Genomic DNA, 27,500 nt, shown 5'->3' with positions numbered 1-27,500 from the left:
AGAAAGGCTAAAGGATGAGGTTTGAAAATGTCGTTCTCTAAAATGAACATCAAGAACATAATAATATAAGAAAACGAGGGAAGCTGCAAGAGGCTGTCAGGCCTACACGTGGCAGTCCCTGTATGAACTAAGCTACTTAATTCCATCCATCATCCCTATCCATAAGTTTGCCAAGCCTTTTTTTAACGCTCCCTATTGAGTCGTGCACCACTAACAACATGATTACTGAGTCCGTTCCATTCATCAACCACTCTGTTAGAAAACCAGTTCCTTCCCATTTCTTTCCTAAACCTGAATTTCTCCAGCTTAAACCGATTATTTCTGGCCCTATCCTGTCTACTGATCATAAGAACTTTGCTCATGTCTCCTTTGTTGTAGCCCTTATACCACTTAAATACTTAGACCTTATACTTTGGAACAGTATCTTTAAACAATTTGATGTCTTTTCTTATCTAATAAGAATTATTGAGGTTTCCAAATAATAATAACTTCAACATACCCGTGTAGCTCCTGCAGTTTTCTAGTCTCTCTTGATTTCTGCAGGCGAGGAAGCTACACGAGCATCTGTACATGGAAATGAAGGCAGGTGACATCCTCTACTTCACGGGAAACCTGTTGCACCGCTCCCTGCCCAACACCACCGACAAAAGGCGCTGGTCCTACGTCATCGCCTACAACCAGAAGCACAACAGGACCTACATGGGGCCTGACCATCCCCGCTACACACCCCACGCTGGCTACGTTCACATGAAGAAAGTAAGCCGACTTTAGTGTTGTATGATAGTCAGGGAGGAATTTAAGTATTGGATACGTTAAAGGTCAAGTAAATATATTTTTAATCTCTTTCGCAGTGAACTCAAGAAACAATTGCCCCTAAGTATTTCAGAATAAATGTTACAATTTACTGTACATCAAGGTAAAGGGTGACAAGAGTACAAAGGAAAAGAAATCTTATACTTATGGCAATGCTGAATGGAGGTTTTTTTTTTTTTTTTTTTTTTTTTACATTACAAGGGCACTGGCCAAGGGCAAACAAAGTGTTGGAAAAAAAAAAATCCCGCTGGTTGCCAGGCCCTGTTAAGAAGAAAGGAGAAAGAGAAAATACAAAAAAAATCTAAAAGGAGGGTCCAGTTAACGTAAGAGGTGTCTTGACACTCCTCTTTTGAAAGAGTTTAAGTCATAGGCAGGTGGAAATACAGACACAGGTAGAGAGTTCCAGAGTTTACCAGTGTAGGGAATGAAGGAGTGAAGATACTGGTTAACTCTTGCATTAGGAAGATGGACAGAATAGGGATGAGAAGAAGTAGAGAGTCTTGTGCAGCGAGGCCGCAGGAGGGGAAGGCATGCAGTTAGCAAGTTCAGAAGAGCAGACAGCATGAAAACAGCGGTAGAAGACAGATAAAGATGCAACATTGCGGCGGTGACTTAAAGAATCAAGACAGTCAGTTAGAGGAGAAGAGTTGATAAGACGAAAAGCTTTAGATTCCACCTTGTTTAGTAAAGCTGTGTGTGGATCCCCAGACATGAGAGCCATACTCCATACACGGGCGGATAAGGCCCTTGTACAGAGCAAGCAGCTGGGAGGAGAGAAAAATGGACGAAGACGCCATAGGACACCTAACTTCTTGGAAGCTGATTTAGCAAGAGTAGAGATGTGAAATTTCCAGTTTAGATTTTTAGTGAAGGATAGACCGAGTGTGTTTAATGTAGAGGAGAGGGAAGTTGAGTGTTATTGAAGAAGAGAGGATAGTTGTCTGGAAGGTTATGTCGAGTAGATAGTTGTAGAAATTGAGTTTTTGAGGCATTGAACAAAACCAGGTTTTCTCTGCCCCAATCAGAAACAAGTGAAAGATCAGAAGTTAGGCGTCCTATAGCATCTCGCCTTGAGTCATTTAATTGTTGTTGGGTTGGGCGTCTGTTGAACGCTGTTGAATAATGCAGGGTGGTATCATCAGCATAGGAGTGGATAGGGCATTGAGTCAGATTTAGGAGATCATTGATGAATAATAGAAAGAGAGTGGGTGATAGGACAGAACCCTGTGGAACACCACTGTTGATAGTTTTAGGGAAGAACAGTGACCGTCTACTACAGCAGCAATAGAACGATCGGAAAGGAAACTGGAGATGAAGGTACAGAGAGAAGGATAGAATCCGTAGGAGGGTAGTTTAGAAATTAAAGATTTGTGCCAGACTCTATCGAAGGCTTTCGATATGTCAAGGCCGACAGCAAAGGTTTCACCGAAGTCCCTAAAGAGGATGACCAAGATTCAGTTAGGAAAGTAAGAAGATCACCAGTAGATCTGCCTTTACGGAAACCATACTGGCAATCAGAGAGAAGGTTGTGAGCTGATAGATGCCTCATTATCTTCCTATTAAGGATAGACTCAAAGGCTTTAGAAAGGCAGGAAATCAAAGCTATAGGGCGGTAGTTAGAAGGATTGGAGTGGTCACCTTTTTAGGGACAGGTTGAATGTGAGCAAACTTCCAGCAAGAAGGATAAATAGAAGTAGAGACACAGATGAAAGAGTTTGACCAGGCAGTGAGCGAGTTCGGAAGCACAGTTTTGAGAACAACAGGAGGGACTCCATCCGGACCGTAAGCCTTCCGAGAATCAAGGCCAGAGAGGGCCAGGAAAACGTCTTTATAAAGAATTTTAATTTTAGGGATGAAGTAGTCAGAGGGTGGAGGAGTAGGAGGAATATGCCCAGAATCATCCAAAGTTGAGTTGGTAGCAAAGGTTTGAGCGAAGAGTTCAGCTTTAGAAAAGAAGAGACAGCTGTAGAGCCATCTGGATGAAGTAAAGGAGGGAAAGACGAAGAAGTAAAGTTGTTAGAGATATTATTGGCTAGATGCCAGAAATCTCGAGAGGAGTTAGAATTGGAAAGACTTTGACATTTTCTATTGATGAAAGAGTTTTTAGTAAGTTGGAGAATAGATTTGGCATGATTACGGGCAGAAATATATAGGGCATGAGTTTCAGCAGTTGGATGGCTACGGAACCGTTTGTGAGCCGCCTCTCTATCATTGACAGCACGAGAACAAGCAGAGTTAAACCAAGGCTTTTTAGCTTTAGGGTTAGAGAAAGTATGAGGAATGTATAGCTCCATGCCAGAGATAATCACCTCTGTTATGCGCTCGGCACAAAGAGAAGGATCTCTGACATGAAAACAATAATCATCCCAAGGGAAGATGGACACAGACTGACACGTTTTTAAACTGGCACAGAATCGGAATGTCTATATAAGGTATATGTTTTTTTTTTTTTTTTTATCATTGACTCCATATTGCACCGTAACAATTTTTAACAACTATCGCAATACCTGTAGATTATATAGACAGTGGCGCGAAAAAAATGTACAAAATTTTGTTCTATCATGCCGATAATGTATTCAAAGCTATTATGTTACTGGTTTAAAACCTGACGTGCACGTATCGAAAGCCACGCGCCGTACCATCATCACGGTCATGATGGACACTTCGCCATGGGCGCGTGTGATAGGCTGGCCACTGCCGCTATCATGCAGGCGGGAACTTTTTGCATCACCTCACTTTCTTACTCTTTTTGTGTTCCCTCGCCACACCACAACTTACTTTTAGTTCGCGGTCTTTGTCTTGACAGGTGAGTGACTCGGCGCTGCTGGAGTGCCAAAAGTTCTCCATGGACGACCAGTGGTTCCTGAAGGAGGACGAGGACAAGGCTCGGGAATAAAGAAGTACATGGATGGATAGATTAACACACAAACACAATTTATGTGCCAAACAAGCCTACCATCTTTTAAAGATTATCAAATTTGTCACAAAGGAAGATTATAGATTTTTTAGACGACAATTTTTCTTACATTTAATATGGAAATGAATAGATAAACAGACAAACGCGCACGTTAATGTTTGATAATCCTAACAGAGTATCAGAAGTATCTGATTTACAAAAAGTAAATATTTAGAAAAACCAGAAGACAGTTCTCCCTAGAACAAATAGATAAATAGATAAATAACCAAGAAATATTTACCCAAATGAACACCAAATCTCATAGCATTATCAAAATTATTGGATTCCCCGGAAAAGAACATGAGATTAAAAAGTTCTTGACTGAATATTTTTCACAGTACATATCATAAGATGGGATTAAGCCAACAAGAATATGTTGGTATGCTAGCCAAACATAAAAAGTGTAGTCTAGCAGGATTATTAGATTTACTAGGAAAAGGAAGTAAGAACTCATATAACGACAAGTTTCCCCATCGTACTACGCTCCAACTGTGCACGCATCGATCCACGTCATGATGAGAAAAGTTATCCAATGTACATCACCTCGCAAAAGAACGGCGACCTGACTGACATTTCTTCTCCAGCAAGGCAATGCAAGTCTGTGGCCTCCAGGAAGAGTAAATGGTAAATAGGTAATGGAGTCCACAATATTTATCTCGAATTTTCCAGGAAACACGATTGCTCTCCTGGAGCCATTCAATATTAGGTTCCAAACTTCATCGCAGAAGGCCTGGAGGTGAGGCGGAGCGGCGGCCCACAGCGAGCAGAGCGGCCACGCGCTGCTCTGCTGCTGAGGGAAAGAGTGCAGCAGTGATTGGATGGATATTATTTATCATAACGTTTGGCGCGGTGTGGTTTCCAGCCCCATGATTTAGTGATGTTTTAGCGAAGTTGTAGTTAGTGATATTTTCACTATCTACTAGTGTTGGTGGTAGTAGTAATAGTAGAAGTAGTAGTAATAGAAGTGGTAGAATATCTCACTATTTCTATATTTTATCTTTCTGCAGGTTTTATAATTAAATCTTTTAACAAATGCTGAAGGCAAATAAGTGAAGAGATATGATCAAACAAAAACATTAAAATCCTACACTAAATAATTACCGTGGAAAGTCACTGTAGCAGATTCCTCACATTTGTCCTCATTCTCGTCCTCCGCCACCACCACCACCACCACCGCCGCCACTCATCCTCGTACCTCCCCGGCCTGGTGATGTATGGCTGAAGAAGGGACAAAGCGAGACACATTTCTGATTTGTGAGACTTAATAAAAGACGAAGTTGAATCTCTCTCTCTCTCTCTCTCTCTCTCTCTCTCTCTCATACATAATTTATTATTAATGGGTTAGTTTATCTAACTTTCTCATATTTGATATTTCTTGAGACTTTGAACATTAATGATAAACAAAAAAATATCATTATTGAGATTGAAAAATGTAGTAATAAAGTGGCAACTATTTATTAGGCGTAAGTTATCGAAGAGACTCCCTCAAACTGTCTCGTTTTCTGTACAAGAAGAACTCTTGAATTATTGCGCCATGCTAAGTAGTGCCCATGGAGAGAATGAAGATTTAGCTAATATAATACAATATCCGAATGCACAGTGAGCACCTAATAGTGAATAAAGGCTTCAGTAAAAACAGATAAATCTCGACGACGAAAAGATAACACGTATACGGGAAGAACATAGACTTCACTTAGAGGTTGCAGGGGAGTAATATCATTCAGCCACTTTGAGGGATCCCTGCGTGGAAGGAATACATGGCGACAGGCGTACGCCTTTTGCCCAGTGCGTTCGTGAATACTTGAGTTTCTTCTGGTCTCCAGGCTGTCTTAAAGAGGTAAGAAGCATAACATCACTCCTTATATTAAATAATATCGGTGTCTTAATGTAAGGTTGTGATTTATTGTACCGTCACCAACACAGCAGTCGTCTCCGGTGTAGTTCATATTGTTTTTAAGATAATACCTGTTTTATTGGTGTTCTGAGTTACCTTCTTTATTTGTGATGTGATTTAAAGCACAAGGGAAAATTTAACAATAGTACTTTTATTATCAAATTACATAAGGTTTCAATCAGAAGAGTTGATCATAGTGTGGGCGATTGTTTTATCATTATATGTGGCGTTGGTGACGTGCCATTGCCAGTTTCTTCAGCCTATGAATTATATGAAGGTGGTATAAATAGGGTTCTGCTGAGCTTTAGATGTGAACAGGAGAGAATGATATGAAAAATGGTTAAACAAGCGAACCGTCATGGGAGGTGGTTCTGAGGCACGGTGAAACAGGTGAAACACACACACACACACACGCACACACGGGCATTAGTGAAAACAGGTGAGGCAGGTGGCTTATGTTCGACGGGCGTACAGGAGAGAGAGAGAGAGAGAGAGAGAGAGAGAGAGAGAGAGAGAGAATGAATCCGTGCGTGGGGATGAGCAGGATTAGAGCAGCGTGCTATTAGCCGAGGCTGTGGGGCGGCGGGGATGACTGCGCCGCTAGAGGCACTGCGAAAGGACTTGCTGCACTCACCCGCTCATCTTGTGTGTGTGTGTGTGTGTGTGTGTGTGTGTGTGTCAATATGTAACATTTATTTATGTACGAAATGCGCATGTTTTTTTGGTGTGATTAGTGACTATAAAGGCAACTATATAGAACACTTCCAACACCATTTCGGCTCAGTTCACCTAACCTTTTCGCGCTCTGAATACCTTTAACACAGGCGTCGGGCTGCGGCAGACTGCGGTGTGTTTCCAGGGTGTGATGGGCTAAATACACCCAGCTGAGGGATTGTGTTCAGTGTTTCTGTAAGAGACTTGTTTTTCTTCAGAATGGCGTCATGCTCTAAAGTAATTTTTGACATTTGATTCTGAATTGGTGTATTGTTGACTCTAAGTAACTCATGACAAGTGCATATAATGTAATCCCTATATAATAACGAAAGTATTGTTGCATACTTCCCATTATTTTATTCTAACCACAATAATCATGTTATTTACTACACATGTAAAATTAAGTAAATTTGCAATTCTCAACCGCTTTTTAATCGAAGCTGTCGTCATCAGCAGGAGTCGATAGGGCAACACGAGTTATTACCCCCACCTCTCAAGTCTGTATTGTGAGGGTTCGTCTAGCCTTCATACGCATATTACCGGGGGGTCCAGGCCAATAAGGAGCCACAGTGACTCCATAATAATATGCCGCCGCTGCCTCTATCTGAAGGTAGTCCCGGTATCACGACGGGGTGTGCGACTGCGGTGGTTATGGAGAGCTGTGTCCTAGGTATTCCAAGGCGAGGAATGGGAGTGGGTTATGTATGCTATAGAGAAACCCAACTCTTTGTACACCTCAGTCCATATGCGACCTTGCTGTTGAAGGAGGAAGTCAATAAGATTTTACAGAATTTCACCTATGGACACACACACACACACACACACACACACACACACACACACACACACACACACACACACACACACACACACACACACACACACACACACACACACACACACACACACACACACACACACACACACACACACACACACACACACACACACACACACACACACACACACACACACACACACACACACACACACACACACACACACACACACACACACACACACACACACACACACACACACACACACACACACACACACACACACACACACACACACACACACACACACACACACACACACACACACACACACACACACACACACACACACACACACACACACACACACACACACACACACACACACACACACACACACACACACACACACAATTCAATTCAATTCAATTTTATTGACCACGACAACAAATTTGAATACAGCTGAAGGAATGGTCCAGAAAAATAGACAAAGTGTTAACGATCTCGTTACACATAAACAAAATCACCATACATTAGCTTTTCAAGCATGACAAGACAATATTATTATCACAGTAACTCACAAAATAAAACAAACAAACAAGCAAACTAAAGAAAATAAGAAAGTTCTGTTAAAGCTACCACCCAAAGAATACACAAAGCTTAATCTTAGGAAATATAGTCAAAAGACAAACAAAAAACAAACAACCGTTAAACTAACCACATAAAACTAAAACCTTGTAAACAATAAAATCAATAAAACCCAGTAAAATTGCATCAATTTTTAAAACATTAAACTAACCACATAAAACTAAAACCTTGTAAACACAATAAAAGTAATAAAACCGAAGTAAACTTACATGAGTTCCTAAAAATCTTATAACATTCAAGTAACTAGAATTAATTTAATTTAACTTTAGAAGTGTATTGAAAACAGTGACCAATTGTTTATGGCATATAAATATCCAATATTTTATACAATATACAACATCTTTCAGCACACACACACACACACACACACACACACACACACACACACACACACACACACACACACACACACACACACACAAACCTATACGTATCTATTTCTAAACTCTTCCACTATTTTCCCGATAAATCTGTGTGGGTTCTTCACTCTCCTCTCTTTCCACACGGATGCACAAGCTCCTCAATCCTCATTCCCTTTCCTCTTCTTCCTTTCCCTTACTTACCTCCCGCCCCTCCCATTTCTTCCTCAACCCTTCCATTCCTTCCTGCCCATCTCTTACCTTCTCCCAGCCACACCAATCCTTCTCAGCTCCTCCCAACCTTCCCTGCCTTCCGGGTCTAGATCGTCCTACCTTTTCCTTCCCCAATATCCCTCACCACCACCCCACCCCACCACAGTTCCGTCCCGCCGCTCTCTGCCTTAGGCCACTCAATCGGGAGTAAATATTCAGGTGGAAAATTTACATCACCAACTTATAACTTATCGCGTCTGGATGTGTGCGCCCCGAGGGAGGATAATAAATAGGGACGTGAGTGGATGTTCAGCGGTGGGTAATTGCACCAATACAGGGAGGTTAATTAATAAGCACACAGGTGTTAAGTGCCTATATTAGGTGTCAGGGATCGATGGAAAGTTAGCAAGTTGTGACTGTATAGATGTAAATGTATTTGTTTATTCATTTATCTTTTTCACTTATCATTGTTGTTATTATTATTATTATTATTATTATCATCATCATCATCATCATCATCATCATCATCATCATCATCATCATCATCATCATCATCATCATCATTATTATTATTATTATTATTATTATTATTATTATTATTGTTACTCTTTAACAGGGATTTTAGCTTGGTATTGGTACAAATAAAAAAAAAGCGTTGTAGGTTTCTAAGTTACTGATTAACTTGATGTCATGTTAGTATCTTTCCTCTTCAGTTTTTTTTTTTTTTTTTTTTGCTGTTGTGTTTGTTCTGGTTTTCACAAGTATGTGAATAGCTCTACTGTATGATTTAACAGGAATTAGAGTGTTGAATGCATTGTGGTCCATCTCTCCTACTTCTGGAGCTATGAGTAAGGAGTGAAGGCTTAGCATTCGTGATCAAGGAAAGGTTGAAAGATGTTAGCATTCTTTTTCTCATTTTTTCCTTCACATCTTTTCTATACGTAAAAGAAACGGAAATGTTGAATATGGGAATACAAAAATAGTGTAACTGATCAATTGAGGAAATAAAGTAAAAAATAAAAAAAGCAAATAAAGGCTCACATGATTGGCACATGTGAAACCCGTCCCAGAGCAGGTCAATGTGAAGGTGAAGGTCAAGGACGCAGTCTGCTCATCATAACGATTGAAAAGTCTGTTTGATGCTGAGTTTGTTTAGGAGATTAGTGGAACTGGGATTAATGTTTTCACTCTTTTGTTAGGGTTGTGTATTTCAGGAAATAGGAAGGCTGGTGATTGATTTGCTGCATTGGGAAGTTAATTTTTGTATGTTAAGTGAGGCGATGGCGTAGTGGATAAGATGGTGACCGTGGGATCGAATACCACCACGTACAATCTTAGAAACTTTGCCATTTGTCGAGTGGTTTAAAGTTACCTACATGTCACCATGATACACAGGTTCTCGGTGGTTACATCAAAGATGCGTTTGGGTGGTGATATAGGGCCTGGTATGGGTACCACTATAAATAAAATTGCCAGCGTCACTAATGGGAGGAAGTTGAACAGCGCTTCTCACATATACTCTTCAATTGTACCTACAGGCGCTATAGGCCAAAGCGTAAAAAGAAAAAAAAATGTTTGTGTTTAGGATATGATAAAGTTTCCATTTTCGTATCTCTGGATAATTTTACAGTCCTACTCGTATCTTGCATATCAATTTCTTTCTTATTCGTGTTATCACCGTCGCTGGTTATATTTTTCCTAAAATAACTTAATTTCCATATAAAATTTCTTGGTTGATTTTCTCTTCTATAGATTCCTTTGAAAATAGAACCATAATAACAGATAAAACAATGCAGTACACAATCTCACCAAACAATAATTAGTCATCTATCGGAATGGGTATGGAGTAATTTCGTCAAGAATTACTTCAATATATGAGGAAATAATACTCGTCATTTTCTATGGCTGGCTACTAACATGACCACTGTATACAATGAAAAGCGTAGGTAACGTGTGTGTGTGTGTGTGTGTGTGTGTGTGTGTGTGTGTGTGTGTGTGTGTGTGTGTAGGGAGAGGTAGGTCAAGGGAGAGGGAGGGGAGTGGGAGGGAGAGGCCGCCACACCCACCCATCATAGCACTTTTCTCGGGCAAGTTCAGCCGTAACTCAATTCAGGATGTAGGTAAGACACATGGAAGGACACAAGTTGTAACATATTACCGTGGTGGTGTTGAGGCTGCCGGCGAAGGGAATGGGAGGGAGGGAGTGGCAGTCTTCTCCAGGCCTCACCCTTCCACGCCCCTGTAGCTCACGCCTTTCCAACGCACGCCCTGCCTCGCCTCGCCCACCCACGCCTCGTTCACCAGCGGGTTAGGGTTACCTCACTGATTCTCTCCTTGATAAATGTGGGGAGAATGTTTTCTTGTTATTTTGTGTTGTAGTTTGTTAACTTTGATTTGGTGGTAGCTTGTATTTCCGTGTCATATCCTCGTCTCTATACTGTCATATTTCACTTTTTGTTTGCGACTTAACCCGCTAAAACACTCTTTAGTATTTAATCATCTATAAGAAGAGCATCTATGATTATTTTCCCCTGTAATATATGGATGAAACTCTTAGGACTTCATTTCAATCACAATGGTTGCTGCTACAGTTGTCGTTTATAGCTGACACGATTGTCTGTATCAAGGAGTAAGCTGACACATTAAACCACGAACTCATCCGCCATCAATACATTTTTTACCTTATGGGGGAAACGGTGAGAACTGACATATCCTCCCATATATTTTAGAGAGAGAGAGAGAGAGAGAGAGAGAGAGAGAGAGAGAGATGCAAATGAGTGAAATAGTTAGTCTAATAGTTCAGAAAAGGAGCAGAAACATATCAATTGTAAAAGAAAAATAGTCAAAAAATATCTGAATGAGACGATGACGAATTTTTTAGCTTTTAGCCTGCCCACCAACAAAAACAAGGTCACGTGGCGTGTGAAAATAGGTAGGAATACATGTAAGGCCATGGCAGGAAAGGAATTAATGCGGTAATAACAGCTTTTCTCACGCAGCCACGTCATTAACCGCAGTAATAGGGCGAGGCTGCTGCCAATGCCCACTTTTGTGACGGTGGACAGCGTGGCGGCGGGACAGCGGCTGCGGGCGGCACGTAATTACCCGGCGGTCTTAGCCTGTCTTGGGAGGGAGGCTGAGGTGCGGTGGTAAAGAAAAATACTAGGTAAAAATGTGTACAAGAGAGAGAGAGACTAAAAATGTGTACGAGAGAGAGAGAGAGAGAGAGAGAGAGAGAGAGAGAGAGAGAGAGAGAGAGAGAGATAATCCAGATGCAATTGATAAATAAGAATGTACACATGTAGGGAAAAACGTGGTGGTGGTTATATAATCTAGTCTCCTTGTGGTAGTGGCTGAGCATTATCGTAGTACGATAATGGAGATGGTGGTGGTGGTGGTAATAATGCTCTCTCTCCCATTCTTGCATTAATGGTCGGTTAGTGCATTATCGCAGTGAAGGTAAATGACGTATCAAAGTTCTCGACAATTCTGCAGTGGCGGTAAGATAGAACATGGGTGTGAAATTGGTTGAGGCATCGGTAAGGGGTCGTGCTTCCCTTTTCCTGCGATAGTGGCGGAATAGTACGTAACGCTACTAGAGGCAAGGCGGCACAGGCATTCCCATTCCTACAGCTGCGGTAGAACAGTGCATTACTACAGTGGAGATGAGTAAGTGGTGGTGTCCCTTCCATTCTTGCAGTGGTGGCAGGGCAGTGCATTACAGCGGTAGTGGTGGTGGTGGTGGTGGTGGTGGTGGTGGGGGGACGGTATACACCCGTTCCACTGCGTGCGTTGACCAGTGGAATGGCATGGCGCCGCTCCTGCCTGCCGCCCACTCTCTCACTCAGCGGGACAAAGGCAGTAAAGATGGTGCAACTTGGCCAGATTCCCGTCATCTCGGCCAATTTATCCCGCCATTGAGGTGTCGGGGACGGGCGGCGGCACATAAGACACCCCTCGATCCCAAGCAGATAGTGCACCCTAATGGGAAAACATTGAACATTCTTGTGCTTTTTATCTCTGAATTTTCTCTCGTGGGGGAAACTTGCATTTTCCCTCCCGCGCCGCCTCGGGTTTTCTTGTCTCCTAATGTCGTCGTCGTTGGAGCTCTGGGAGGGGAGGAGGAGGAGGAGGAGGAGGAGGAGATGATACTGTGTGTAGGAAGAGGAGGAGGAGGAGAAGGGAGAGACAGCTATCGGTTTCAGTATCATTTAACAAAAGTTGAAAAAATGTAGGAAATTTACCTGGTATTTATTCACTCAACTCCTAAACAGCTCTAAGAACAATAACACACTAACTTGGACACATAACCAATTCTCTTAACTACTGCTATAAAGAAAAAAAAAAAAAAAACACCACAAACTCTGAAAGCATACTACAACACATAAAACCACAGGACTGAACCCGTCAAGTCTTACACTGCCTGGGTTCTGGGATCAATATATTTTAATTGAGACCAACCACTTGCGTCACACAGAGCCTTTGACGAGGAAGGGAACCCAATAATTTCTTCCCCAAGTTCTCAGTCCAGTGGTTCTCAATAGCGGGACACCTGTTCGCTTTAGTTATCCCCGTTTCTCGCTCGCATCCCTTACTCTCCCCTCTCTCTTCTCCCGCCTCTACTTCCCCTTCGTTCAGATCCCAGCCTCTCATAACCATTTAATCCAGTGTACGAGTCGTGAAGGAGTTGGCTCTCGCTTCGTTATATCGTGCGAGGTGATTGTATTATTATTTTCCGTTTGTATTCTTCTCTATTTATATTTTCTCTCAACTAATATTAAAAGTTCCGTACGTCGATGTTATTGTCTTGAGGCGCCATTTAACTTTATTATTGTACCTTAAAATCAATGTATCAGTCTCTCTCTCTCTCTCTCTCTCTCTCTCTCTCTCTCTCTCTCTCTCTCTCTCTCTGTGTGTGTGTTGAATGATCAAATGCATTATGTTACTCCTGCAATTGTTACCTCTCTGTAAATCGTTAATCTGCCTGTTAACACCCTTAAGAGGAGCAAGAGGTGTTAGTGTCATAAATAATAGGAAATAGACGCCGAACGTATTGTATTAATTAAGCTGATACAAAGCGCAGAATTGAGAAGTTTAAACTGTTAATCCTTACACCAACAGTAATGTAATTCATCTGAGAAGAGGTGGAGGTGCAGGAGTTAAGTTAATTACTGTGATGTAGACAGGTGGGTATTACAACAGGTGTTACTGACGCGGAATATAACGTATAACAAGGGAACTGGCAGCTTGATTAATAAGCTTATGAAACGGTATTGCGACACGGTTGAAAGTGATAAAATATGTAAAAGTTGTGGACATAATTTCACCGTGTTTTCTTTTTCCTCTCCCCATTAGCGAATTCAATTAGAACGTGACAGGAACAGTGTGACTCAGCTTGACATAAAGGAAATACGTGAATAGTGAATAGTAAGGGAGAGGGAAAAAACATCGACCTGTGAAAATGGATGAGAAAATACGAAATATAGTGTGAAAGAAGATTTAGAATATTTAAAGAGACAAAATACAGAATCTAAGCACTATGAAGGGAAAGAGGGGTGTTGTCTACCACGGTGTTGCTCCCCAGATCACTGAAGACAAGGAAGTATGTTTTTTTTTTTTCATTCTGGTGTTGGGGATGAGAACTTCTGATAGTGTCACATTAATTGTTCGAAGGCGGAAGAAGTGTAATGCGTCTTCATCATTATAAGATGACTGGAATTTGACGTATTTTCAGTGGTGATTTGATGTTGGCATGGACATATTGATTGTCTGCATTCCTTTTCTTTTCAAAGGATTTACTCTTTAAAAACTGAAATACGTGAGCTTCTGAAAAATGTTTTCCTGCGATATCATACATAAAAAAATGATTTTTTATTATGTCTGTGTGTTGGGGGAGAAGGAGGGGTTGTTAGGGAAAGAACTAAGCAACACAAAAAACCTGTGTTGGGGATATCAGAAAAAAATATAAGGAATGTGTATTTTTAAGAGGGAGCACTGAGGCAATTTTAAAACTTCATAGGATATGAGAGAGAGAGAGAGAGAGAGAGAGAGAGAGAGAGAGAGAGAGAGAGAGAGAGAGAGAGAGAGAGAGAGAGAAATCGAAAGAAAATCAACTCTAGAATGAGAACGCGTAGTTGAGAGAAAGAGACCTTGATGATGTTAACACCATTGAAGTATTTACATAACTTCATTGTTTTAGGGAAACCATGTGACAATAGATAAGGAAGGGAGGTGAAATGTCCTGAGATTACGTGTACATGATGGAAGGTTGTCAATAATGAAGCAGGTGTTGGAGTAGGAAGTGTCAGAGGCAATAAACAGATTTTTTTGGCTTAGGAAGTGAATTACACAACCCTGAATGACAGGTTGTGTGTGTGTGTGTGTGTGTGTGTGTGTGTGTGTGTGTGTGTGTGTGTGTGTGTGTGTGTGTGTGATGTAATAATCTAATCATACTTAATTGACGCTGGGAGGAATACGTGACACAAATACGAAGTAACAGTTTTACAAAGGCCGACACGTATTTCATTGCTCATATTAGTCCCGGTGATGATATTAATAATTAACTGGAATTAACATCTTCCCATGCCTACCTGACACGTACTGTTGCTGATTAAACCTGTGCAAGGGGATAGATGGATGAAATACACACACACACAAACACACACACACACACACACACACACACACACACACACACACACACACACACACACACACACACACACACACACACACACACACACACTCAACAGGGTCTCCGTTTTCAAGAGGGAGGGTGTGGCAGTTTCTCTCATTTTCCTCTCTCTTCTCTCTCTTCCCACTCCATGTACTTGATAAAGTGAGAGGGGGATGTGTTTTTCCCCCATTGCAACAATCTCTCTCTCTCTCTCTCTCTCTCTCTCTCTCTCTCTCTCTCTCTCTCACTGTAGCTGCGTGTGCCATTTAATCAGACACATACACAGGCTTAATTACCAAGCGAGGGAAGGATAATGAGTGAGAATAATGCATGTGAGCAAGCAGACACGTGGTGGCCTCTGGCGGTGGGAAGGAGAAACTTAGGTCGGGAAGTCAAACAGGTGCGCGCCCCCAGTTATTTCCCTCCCTCTTCCCTCCCGCTCCTCAGCCTTCCCTCAGGTGAATCGCCGCTACCCTCCTCCTTTCTCCTCCTCCTCCCATCATCCCTAACGGCCGTGGACTTGTTAAATAGTTATGTTTATCTTAGTCAAACCTCAGCTCAGCCCTTCCCTTTTGCTTTTTTTTTTTATTAATCTGGGAGAAAAAGGGAGGGATAGGCCTGGTTGGTTCTGGTGTGTGTGTGTGTGTGTGTGTGTGTGTGTGTGTGTGTGTGTGTGTGTGTGTGTGTGTGTGTGTGTGTGTTCTAAATGATAAAAGGAGCCGAAGGAAGGATAGGTGGAAGATTAAAACAATTTCCCCCTTGAGTTCATTCCTTTTTTTTTTTCTTTACCAATTTTTATCACTTTTTTTTTTCCTTCGTCCTCTTTTTTCTCCTCTCACCACCACCAGCGCTAGCACAACTACCACCACCACCACCACCACCACGGGAAGTAGCCAGCGGCCATCAGAGAAGTAAATGTATTCCTTGGTTTCACGAAAAAGTTAATACACATTGCAAAACTCTCTTGTACAGCAAAGACCTCTGTTAATATACTTTTAATTCCAGGAGAACGAAGCATTTCATATTATATAGAACTAATTCCGCTCTTTTATGTCTATTTTTCTCAGAGAGAGAGAGAGAGAGAGAGAGAGAGAGAGAGAGAGAGAGAGATCAGAATCGTAGCGCATTATTCCATAGGTTTAATTTACTGTACAAGAGGAGGAGGGAGCAGCGAAGAAGGAGGAGGAAAAGGAGGAGGAGGAGGAGGAGAAGAAGAAGAAGAAGAAGAAGAAGAAGAAGAAGAAGAAGAAGAAGAAGAAGAAGAAGAAGAAGAAGAAGAAGAAGAAGAAGAAGAAGAAGAAGAAGAAGAAGAAGAAGAAGAAGAAGAAGAAAGGAGGAGGAGGAGGATGGCAAGAAAGGAAAAGGAGGATGATTGATTGATTGATTGACTGAAGGTGTTGCAATAAGTGAGTCATAATGCGATTCATATGGCACCGTAGAGGAAGAAATGATAGTAATAATTCTCTCTCTCTCTCTCTCTCTCTCTCTCTCTCTCTCTCTCTCTCTCTCTCTCTCTCTCTCTCTCTCTCTCTCTCAACATAAAGGTGAATCTAAAAAAATACATGTCTCACTTCATATATTTATTCCCAATGATTGTTTGTTTTTACTCTTGTTTTTAGCGTCTTTTTCATAACATCTCAATTGAGGTTTTGTTCTCTTGTAGGCGTGGATGACTTCTCCTGTCTTGATCTTTCTCCTCCCTCTACCAGTCATCGAAGGTTCGTCTACAGACAGGAAGACAAAAGGTAAGTGATCAGGTTAATTAGTATTCACGATGTATTTTAAAGTTTTATCCTCCCGACCTAATGACATGTGTGCGTGTGTACTGCGAAAAATAAAGAAAGCAAAACTGAAGAAGTATCAGATGTGTTAATTTTGCTTTCGAGAATTTGTAGGCTATGAATAAAATGTCTTTTTCGGTATTTGAATGTGTGTGTGTGTGTGTGTGTGTGTGTGTGTGTGTGTGTGTGTGTGTGTGTGTGTGTGTGTGTGTGTGTGTGTGTGTGTGTGTGTGTGTGTGTGTATGTGTGCGTGCGTGCGTGCGTGCGTGCGTGCGTGCGTGCGTGCGTGTGTGCGTGCGCTCGCGTGTGTGTATTCTACGTAGATGTTTGTAGTGCGTGCATATGTTTTCAGCAGGTCAGTATAAATTTTTATATGTAAGAGGGATATGGAAATATTTTATTACCTTCCACTAGTTTTCAGTGTGTCCAAATACATATGTGGTGTTGAGAATAATGCCATGTAATAATAAAGGAAAACGTGAACACACACACACACACACACACACACACACACACACACACACACACACACACACACACACACACACACACACACACACACACCGCGTAGTGTAGTGATTAGCACGCTCGACTCACAATCGAGAGGGCCGGGTTCGAGTCCCGGAAAGCGGCGAGGCAAATGGGCAAGCCTGTTAATGTGTGGCCCCTGTTCACCTAGCAGTAAATAGGTACGGGATGTAACTCGAGGGGTTGTGGCCTCGCTTTTCCGGTATGTGGAGTGTGTTGTGGTCTCAGTCCTACCCGAAGATCGGTCTATGAGCTCTGAGCTTGCTCCGTAATTGGGAAGACTGGCTGGGTGACCAGCAGGCGACCGAGGTGAATTACACACACACACACACACACACACACACACACACACACACACACACACACACACACACACACACACACACACTTCGAATTTAAGAACTTAGATGATCCAAATTTACTAAGCACACTTTAAAATTCAACCTTAACACACACTACACACCATCTCATAGTCATAATGCTTATCCTAACTCTTGACTACTTTCTCCTTTGTTTACTTCATCCATTCAAATGAAGACTACAGACGAGAGATTTATAACGAGGCCGAAGACAAGAGAGGTAGAGGCGGTTTGGCACTATTGTCGTTATTGAAAGAGTTGTAGCGAGCCTGTGTTTGTCTGGCTGCGAGGCGGGAAGGGATGGAATTGCCTGGAGCGATGCGGCCTGCTTTTCTGTGTTATGGCGAGAAGACGAGGGGAGGAAGAATGTACTGCGGAAGTAATTATACAGCATAAAGGAGAGAGAGAGAGAGAGAGAGAGAGAGAGAGAGAGAGAGAGAGAGAGAGAGAGAGAGAGAGAGAGAGAGAGAGAGAGAGAGAGAGAGAGAGAGAGAGAGAGAGAGAGAGATAAACTGACTGGTCTGGATACTTATCCCCATAATCATTATCACTGACATTGTGCTTTCACAAGTTAATAAGTCGTGTCTGGATCCATCTTTTACATGAAGTGGTTATCATCATAATACCTGTACTGGATATAAACTAAATTCATGTGACTCTTACACATTCCTATTATTTATTACTCTACAGAGTCTACACTCATCCTTGCCTCTGTCATTTAACGTAGCATCAAAATGATTGATTATATAACTGAAAAGTTGAGCAAAAGACTTAAAAACTTCTTTAACTTCTGTAGGCGAGGAAGAATCCCACCTCTTAAGGCCTTAATCTTTCCGTCTCACCTGAAAAAGTAAGCGGACAGCGTCTTCTTGGCTTGTTCTCGTAACTGAATACGTAGCTCACTGGGGAGGCAGGCAGCTGGAGCCTCCAGTCCTACTGTCTTCACTTTCTGCTGCTCTAGTCCGTCCAGCAGCTTTTTCCATCCGTCCACCGTTACGCCCATCTTAGGGAAGCTGATGCCCATGTACCTGCAAAAGATTGACCCTTTAGCTTTATCATCTTATTTTCTATGATAATGCCATTTTTGAATACCAACCCTGAGGGAGGCTGCAGCGCGCCGGCCACTTGACAGGCCTTAGGAATATTGTAGTCTGTGACACTGGAGAGGTAGACCATGACGTCTCCGGCATCGGGCAACTGAGGAAGAGTCGTCGAGGACAGGGATGCTAGAGGAACGTGGATCTCTGTAAAAGTACTATTATTTGTTGGACTTCTGAAGATGCTCATATAAAAGACTTTTGTCTTATGTACTACCTTAGTAGAGTAATACCTAAGATCTTACAAGCTCAACATGTCATGAGAATAGCAAAAAAGTTTGTCATGTATTGAAAGAATACATACTTCAATAATTCTTCAGTGCATAATGAACAAGATGCCAAGGGGCGTGTTTTCCTTCTGTCAAGCATTTATGAAAACAGGCTTAAAAAATCATTTGTGCAAATTTTAGTGTAATATGGAAAAGTAAAGTAACAATGAAATTGAACACAAACAACACATAAAAGCAAACACTAAACAGTTAAGAGCGCTAGCAACTAAATGGTGATGGGAAAAGGAAGATTTCTTGAGCACGCTTAACTGGACCTCACCCAGATTATGGAGGAGAGGGAGCCGAGTGGGTTGGTCTTGAATTGCGAGGAGGATGCGGCGTGCGTGGTCGTCTCCCACGACTGCCAGGCTTAGTTTCTTCAGGCAGGATGGTAACTCAGCCACTCCAATCTCGCTCAGGTGGCCTCCGAAGTCTTCTAGTTTATTGCTGTAACGAATGTAAGAAGTGAGAGCTACGATGCGCGGGTCGCCGCCGTCCATAATGATGATATTAGAAACAAATTTAAAAGTTTACTTACTGTAGTTTTGTGGTAGTTTTCCATTTTAGCTCCCGCAGATCCTATTCTATATTTTCAATCAAGCCTTCTTTAGCAAGATAAAGTAATCCACATTTCACCCACCTGGCCAGCACCTGCTGCAGGATAGCATCTGATGTGTCAGTGATGCTCGGGTACCGGAAGTGGTGACGAAAATAAAGTCGAGTACAGGCGTGGCCGCTGAGTGCTTCAAACAGTTCCATCACATCCCTTGGGTCTCTGTTCAGTACAATCCCAACTCGTGAAGGCGGCAAGTGCGGCAGCAAGGCAGTATAGCTCTTGACGTGTGTGTCCTTTATCATGATGTCCTCCGGGACTGGGAAGTGCTGGGCCACGGAGACGACAATTGCTGGGGCTGCCTTGGTGTCTTCAATCAGATCCAACCAGTGGTCTTCGTATCTCATGCCCGCTGTTTTCAGGAGATTCACTACCTGGTCTGCTGCATCCTCCTTCACTGGATGAGGAAGTAGAGCTGCCACGTGCCTCAACATGTACTGGAAGACAGACAAGTCTACTTTTCCTGAACCGAGGATCTTATCTTTAATAGATTTTGCATTTCCTTTGCCCACCAAAGGTACAACATACAAAGCTCCATAGAAATCCTGTAGACCTTTGTGAGGAGGCGAATATTGCTCTTGGATTCCCCATGGGCTCCACGTTGCTTTGAGAATGAGGAATGCAGATAACACCTCTTGGTGCGGGAGTCCACGAGCGATACACGCCGATCTGAGCGAGTCTTCGTCTTCCTTAGATAGGGAAAGTTGACAGCGAGACAGACCAACCACACATACACGATACAGTTCCTGTACGACCTCTTGTAACTTTTTTTGTAGAGTCCATCTATCCATTGCGTTGGCAGAACGACTCAGTCTATCTAGCAGTCTTTGTTGGCACAGCTCGTGAATCCTGAAGTAAAGCTCCGACTGGGTGATGGTCGAGGCTGAAAAACTGGGATCGTGGCTGAATATCCAAGTAAGAAATAGAAGGTTAAGGGGAAGTCTGAATTGCTCTCTTGCACCAATCTCATTCATGATTTGCTGCAGATCATCTGCGCTACTTCGACACCCTGGCACTTGCTGCGTGATGAGGCGGTGGTGCCGCAGCACGAAGCTGAGGCGCTCGGACTCCGGTATGCCCGTCAATTCCATACGAATGACTATGTATTCTGAGGGAATCGTGGGCAGAAAATCTGTGACTTTCTCTGGGCGGGACGTACACACAAGTGTGAAGCCCCTTGCGTTTTTCGCCTCGTGCAAGATGTCTTTCACGAGTTTGCTTGAATTATTATTAACCTCATCGAGTCCGTCGATGAGAACCAGCACCCTACACCTTTTGAGGAGCGGCAGCAGAATGTTGCGGTACTTGAGGAACTGGTCCGGCATGAGCTGCTGCAGGAGGCCACCGAAGGAGCTGCTGTGGTGGTCCCGGCACTGCACACGTAGCAGCAGATCGTACTGGTCCAGACCCCTAAGTATACGGTCTCCCACGGTCTTCATGTATTCCGCCATGATGAGCGACAACAGCGTTGTTTTCCCGCTGCCAGCTACGCCCTGTACCAGCAGGAGTTGCGGGCGGCCCATCGATGTCCTTGTTTGTTGTGATGGTGTGGGCACTTTTTGTTGAACGGGTTTCTTCTTAAAGAAACATCTTATGGCACTACTTGCAATACACTGAAAGTTGAGAGTAGTTCTGTATTTTGCTGGCGTTGGTGGTGAAGATTGGCGTGTTTCCTCGCTTGTTGGCGTTTCGGATCCCTGCACTAAAGTCAGTATATCTGCATACTCCACGTTCCCTTCTTTATGACCGGGTTGACTCTGCTTGATTTTTATACGGCAAAATATGCTCTCCACGTGAGGCCGCAGGGTGGTGCCACTCAGGAAGGACATGGGATCCAGGTACACGGTCTCCTCTAGCATCAGCCGCACGCGACGGTCAGCCTCCTCGATGAAATCTTTCGTCAGCATATCGCCTTTTTCCATCAGAAGTTCCTCTTCCCCGAGCACCTCCTCCATAATTCTATCGATCTCGCTGTGGACTCCCTCAATCTCCTTGGTAACTTCTCTCTCAGTCTTGTCATATCTATGCCCCGCTGCGGTCAAAGTGGCCACTAACAACTCTCGAATGTCCGCTGCGGTCCTCAAGAACTCGGGGTGACTCATTTCCCTGTGTCCATGGAAAACTTCATTACGCTTGTTTTTGATACACGTCAAGTAGTACTCCAGTTCCTTGCTTGGCTCGACCCAGCGGCGGTCCTCGAAGCTCGCCACGTTTTCGCAGGCCAGCTTGATGGCCTTGAAGAGCAGCGTGATGTCACACTGGGAGCACGAGGAACACTGGCGTAGCTGGTTGATTTCTGATTTATTGAACTTTATCTTCGTGTACCTGTAGCTGGCGGTGGAGTCCTCCGGGAGACTGCTGAGATACGCATCGAGAGTGATTGAAGGAGATTTGCCAGGCGTGCCCCAGGCTAGAACGCGCTGTAAAACGCCCCTGCCTTTGCCATCCAGGATACTGATAACCTTAAAGCCAAAGAGTTTACTTCTTTGTTCCATGTTTGTTATGGATACCAGGTCATGATGCCAACTATCGCCGTTGTTACATTGAAGGCTGCATGTTATGACGAGTTAAGAAACTCTGTTGTGAGATAACCTGTGGAAATTAATATTCCAATTACCTTCGCATTGCCTTCACAATATAGTGTATGTACTCTCTATTTAAACGTGCAAAATTATTTCCTACCTGTCTTACCTACGGGACGACGGTGCTGATCAAAGTGGTGAAGTGCCGCGCTGCTGTGGTTTGCAAAGGTGGCAGTGAGGTTGCTAGTGGTTGAAGGAGTGGTGAGATGACGAGCAGAGCAGACTGGGTAACCTGGAACAAGGCAGAGAGGGATGAGCCATGTGCAGGTCAAGGACTGGATTAGTGGCGAGGGCGGGAGGAAGGAAGGGGAGCTGCATGGCAGGAGTAAGATCGGCGCCCTCAGGGGAGATGGATTGCCTGTGTTTTGCTGCAGTAGAGAGAAAAGGTTGGATGCGTTTGAACTTTTGTCTCTCCCTGTCTTTGTGTGCAATATTTTTACGCCTCCCTTTGAAATTTCTTTTATGAAATACATTGGTTGTTTAGTGTGACTGTAAAGATTTGATATTCACTGAAATAAAACATATCCTTTCTCCCATAAACTTTTCCATGGGGTTGCTGGTTTTGCTTTATAACATGGCAGAGTGGAGAACACACACACACACACACACACACACACACACACACACACACACACACACACACACACACACACACACACACACACACACACACCCGGTAGCTCAGTGGTTAGAGTGCTGGCTTCACAAGCCAGAGGACCGGGGTTCGATTCCCCGGCCGGGTGGAGATATTTGGGTGTGTCTCCTTTCACGTGTAGCCCCTGTTCACCTAGCAGTGAGTAGGTACGGGATGTAAATCGAGGAGTTGTGACCTTGTTGTCCCGGTGTGTGGTGTGTGCCTGGTCTCAGGCCTATCCGAAGATCGGAAATAATGAGCTCTGAGCTCGTTCCGTAGGGTAACGTTTGGCTGTCTCGTCAGAGACTGCAGCAGATCAAACAAACAAACACACACACACACACACACACACACACACACACACACACACACACACACACACACACACACACACACACACACGATAATATGACATCCGGTTGGGACTATTGTTCAGAGAAGACGCGCGTGCTCACACACACACACACACACACACACACACACACACACACACACACACACACACACACACACACACACACACACATGGTCTGCAATATTCCGTCTATATGAAAACAGAATTTGTCGCCGTACCCTCCTCGCTTGTAATACTGCCGCACGGACTTACAATCGAGAGCGTTCCTTACATCTCCAAGTGCTTTAATTCTCCATATATTCTCCCTCGCCCGGCTGCCTTTAGATTATCCGGAGATCGCTGTATTATATTATCTCTTCTGAGGTCCACTTCCCTGCTTTGTGAGTCAATTATACCAGGAAAAGAATTATAACGCCGTTGGCCATTATAGAGTCGAATTTTTTTTATTATTGGTTGATATTTGTTATTTATTAGTGTTATTGTTATTTATTTTCATTGTTATTGTTATTACTATTTCTTACTATCATTGTTATTTTTGTTATTTCGTTATTATCGCTGTTGTTTCCAGACGGACTTGTAAAAATAGCCAGTGTTTTTTGTTTACTTTTTCTATATTCATTGTCGCTGAGGATTATCTTGTGATATCATTAAAAATTACAATGTGTGAAATCGTTCCTTATTTTCAAAGAAAAATTTCATGTAGGAACTAAGAAAATGCACACACACACACACACACACACACACACACACACACACACACACACACACACACACACACACACACACACACACACACACACACACACACTCTGTTTTCGTTCCCTTGTGGGCTGGTTGCATCAGTCCGAAAATTTGATCGCGCAATAAATTTCCCAGGAGCTTCTGATGTGTAGCTTCGTTCCTCCTCCTCCTCCTCCTCCTCTTACTCCTCCACTGTCTTGGGTGTGAGTCTAGCGTGTGTTGTCGAGGAAGTTGTGGTGGTGATGGTGGTTGCGTTTGGCAAATACTGTACTTTTTGTATTTAGTGTTCACATGTAAAGCTTTTCATACCTTAATATTGAATGTGGACCGGAAGAGCAAGGAAAGGAGCGTTCATTTAATCTCGGAGAAAAACGGGAATAAATTCAGATTTATTAATATTTTTTCATAGAATATGAAATTTAAAGACAACAAATCCAACCAACCAATGTTGTGACACGTACTGATATACTAAATTTAAGATGTAACACAATATGAAGTTGTGATAATGTAAAAAAAGTGCAATTTTTAAAATGCACGATTTTTAACAAAGGTAAACTATTGTAAGAGTGATATTGAAAGATTATGATAAAAGTATATTGTAACAAATTGCAGTGTACTGATATTTTAGATTATTAATACACTGCATAAGAGAGAGAGAGAGAGAGAGAGAGAGAGAGAGAGAGAGAGAGAGAGAGAGAGAGAGAGAGAGAGAGAGAGCTTAACTTTCACCTTCTTCACTTACTTTTAATGTTTTTTTTATTTAAAGTAATGACAGATGGTACAATTTGCCAGAGGTCTAAGACTGTTTTACATTGTTCTAGGCATATCTATGGCAACCATTAAACATAATATATACAAAAATGAGATGTTGATTATAATAAGAACGCATGTATAACACTATAACGATAGTAACACATTATTTTTGCACATTCACTTTAACCACTCATTCACGCTTTTTTTTTTTTGTATGCCTGGAGAAGTGTGGAGTGGTGTAGGTATGTGGCCTGCACCAGCTGGTTCCACATGCGGCTGCATCGAGGGAGGAAGCAGCAGAGGTGACTCTCAGTCCTCGCAAAGGCCACAGCTACAGTGTGGTAATAGTCACTTTGGCTGGTGGTGCGGGTTTCGTGTGTGGCAATAGGGGTTTGGAGACAGACGGTTTCCCTCAATTTGGATAATCAAGAGACAAGGAAATCAGGAAACCTTTTAACAATCTATCAGCACTACACAGAGCAGGCCCTATTTAAAGCATACTTGTCTTTACTCATCGATCATCCCTGTCCATAAGCTTAACCTAATCTCTTTAAAATCTCCTCCTGACTCGACACTGTTAACCTGATTACCTGAGTCAATTTATTCACGTACAATGACAAGTTAAACTAACGGGAAATATAATGAAAATGATTGCGGTATAAGTGATGAAGAGAAATATAGAGCGTGCACGAGTATATTCAGGGCCTTGTATCTCACAGAAACACAAAGGAACAACACAGCCATCAAGGAGAGATTAACTATCTATCTACACCAGAGACAAATGGAGTGATAACTGAGTAATCTGGAGCCAAGAAGGGATTAACTCTTCTCCTTCAGCCAAAGCCAACCCTGTACATTGTACGCATAGTGGCACTACGGCTGAGGCGTACAATGAAGTCCTGCAACTCGTTCCTCTAATTGATCTTGTTTTGAAATGGTACGTCCTCTCTTTAATACTATTTCTGAAGGCCGCAGAGATAATTGGTCAGATTCCCATGTGTGTTTTCCCAGTGACGGTGTAGAATTTTCCTGAACAATGTCTAGTATCATGACTTTCACTAGGGGTTGTTTATTTTAGATCAGATTGCGACGAGTAAAATTTTTCTCTTCACTTACAAACCACAACGATCACGACTTTTTTTTTATTACGTTATAATTTTCTTTACAAGATTCTTTAAGGACGGGTTATTTCATAATATTGACCTTCGAGTTGTATTTAGCGAATATGAAAAAAAGTATATTCTGCACACTCACCGTATTTTTATAGTATATACAGGAGCACAGTATGTATTCATGTGTAATTCTTTCTTCGTCGAGGGAGTTATGTAGATCAATGCTATACATGTCAACCGTTCAAGTATTACAAATGACTGGAGTGCTGTGATGAGAGAAAACCCGGAATTCAGTCAGAATTCTTACTCGCACGCAAAATGTTAGAGAATCTGTTGTTTTTACTTCATTCATTGCTTGACATCATGTGAGTCTCTTTGTTACCTTTTCAGTCTCGTGCAGCTTTTCATGTCAAAAATGAAAACAAAACAAAACTGCACGCTTGTGAGGTGGTAAAAAAGACTCACGCATGGAGTCTAGTAATGAATAAAGTTTGTGAATGAAAGCGGATTTAGGTTAGGTAGTGTGTTCCGTCTCACCAGTATACTTAGAAAAAAATCAATATCTTGTCCACATAAACTGCTTATAAAAGTAATAGATTCGCATGAATATGATAAAAGCAATATATTACTTATACATACTCATAAAAATAACAGTATCCTTCTCTAATATAGAACAGGGAAAGTTAATTGATCTCACTATATGAACACATCAAAACTGTTGACTCACTTCGTGATATGAAACTATAAAAGTTATTACTAACCTCACATGTAATATTTAGAGGGAGGTGAATGTTGCTGACCTCGTAATGTAGGACACACACACACACACACACACACACACACACACACACACACACACACACACACACACACACACACACACACACACACACACACACACACACACACACACACACACACACACACACACACACACACACACACACACACACACTCTCTCTCTCTCTCTCTCTCTCTCTCTCTCTCTCTCTCTCTCTCTCTCTCTCTCTCTCTCTCTCTCTCTCTCTCTCTCTCTCTCTCTCTCTCTCTCTCTCTCTCTCAACACTTACTTACCTATACCTTGATGTTCCATGTGTCCTCTCTATCTACAACAGCAGTGTTAACGCCACCACACTTACTGTTTCCTTATTCATCATCAATTCAGTATTTACTCTAACGAGGTGGACATTATAACATCGCACTTCAGCGTGTTAAGTTAGACTAATCTGTCTGTCGTTTCCTGTCCAGCGATCACTCACTCTCTCATGTTAGTTGCCATGTGTGTGTGTGTGTGTGTGTGTGTGTGTGTGTGTGTGTGTGTGTGTGTGTTCATGGGCTTCAGTGGCACGCAACATACGCAGTGCAGTTAGCTGTAAGTTTCACTGATAGACTGGCAATGCACTTTTATTTCTTTTTTCACACCCGGCACCACTCTGTCCTGTCCTGTCCTGCCCTGCCCTGCTCGGTAACTGTTTGTGTTGTTGTCAGAGCGCCTCGATCTTTACTGTTTATTTGTGTGTTGTATATCATTCTTTTTTATTGTTTTTCATTGTGTTCCTTCATTTTCCTCGGCTGTTATTATAGATTTTTTGTTGTGATATATATATATATATATATATATATA

At 42.4% G+C, this 27,500-nt stretch overlaps 2 protein-coding genes across 5 annotated transcripts in view; one reads left to right on the top strand and one right to left on the bottom strand.

The window, feature by feature from the left end:
- Positions 1-3,879, top strand: part of LOC123511541 (phytanoyl-CoA dioxygenase 1-like) — an 8,076-nt gene extending 4,197 nt beyond the window's left edge. Inside the window, exons 7-8 of the mRNA XM_045267538.1 lie at positions 544-756; positions 3,620-3,879. Of these exons, the coding sequence (XP_045123473.1) occupies positions 544-756; positions 3,620-3,709 (303 nt within the window). The 3' untranslated portion in view covers positions 3,710-3,879. The remainder of the gene's footprint in view (positions 1-543; positions 757-3,619) is intronic.
- Positions 3,880-16,619: 12,740 nt separating this feature from the next.
- LOC123511540 lies at positions 16,620-27,329 on the bottom strand. 4 transcript variants are annotated; one of them, XM_045267536.1, is made up of 7 exons: positions 26,951-27,329; positions 22,382-22,513; positions 19,727-22,291; positions 19,367-19,533; positions 18,817-18,964; positions 18,563-18,748; positions 16,620-16,776 (listed from the first exon to the last, which is right to left on the bottom strand). In XM_045267536.1, exons 3-7 carry the CDS (start codon positions 22,192-22,194, stop codon positions 16,755-16,757), a joined length of 2,991 nt encoding a protein of 996 aa, XP_045123471.1. In that variant the 5' UTR covers positions 22,195-22,291; positions 22,382-22,513; positions 26,951-27,329; the 3' UTR covers positions 16,620-16,754. The 4 variants fall into 4 exon arrangements, with proteins under 4 accessions (XP_045123471.1, XP_045123469.1, XP_045123468.1 ...); XM_045267534.1 differs by having other exon boundaries at positions 19,727-22,316; positions 22,391-22,513; XM_045267533.1 differs by having other exon boundaries at positions 22,391-22,513.
- Positions 27,330-27,500: the final 171 nt, after the last annotated feature.

The sequence above is a fragment of the Portunus trituberculatus genome, chromosome 31, assembly GCF_017591435.1.
Source record: "Portunus trituberculatus isolate SZX2019 chromosome 31, ASM1759143v1, whole genome shotgun sequence".
Taxonomy (NCBI): Eukaryota; Metazoa; Arthropoda; class Malacostraca; order Decapoda; family Portunidae; genus Portunus; species Portunus trituberculatus.
This window is presented reverse-complemented; position numbering and strand designations above follow the sequence as displayed.

Excerpts from the sequence above, each read along its gene's own strand:
- LOC123511540 (XM_045267536.1), bottom strand. The coding sequence starts at position 22,194 with ATGGAACAAAGAAGTAAACTCTTTGGCTTTAAGGTTATCAGTATCCTG. Across the intron at positions 18,965-19,366 it reads CCCTCTCCTCCATAATCTGG|AGATCCACGTTCCTCTAGCA; the intron begins GTGAGGTCCAGT and ends GTACTTTTACAG. Across the intron at positions 16,777-18,562 it reads CTGTCCGCTTACTTTTTCAG|ACGAACCTTCGATGACTGGT; the intron begins GTGAGACGGAAA and ends TCCTGTCTGTAG.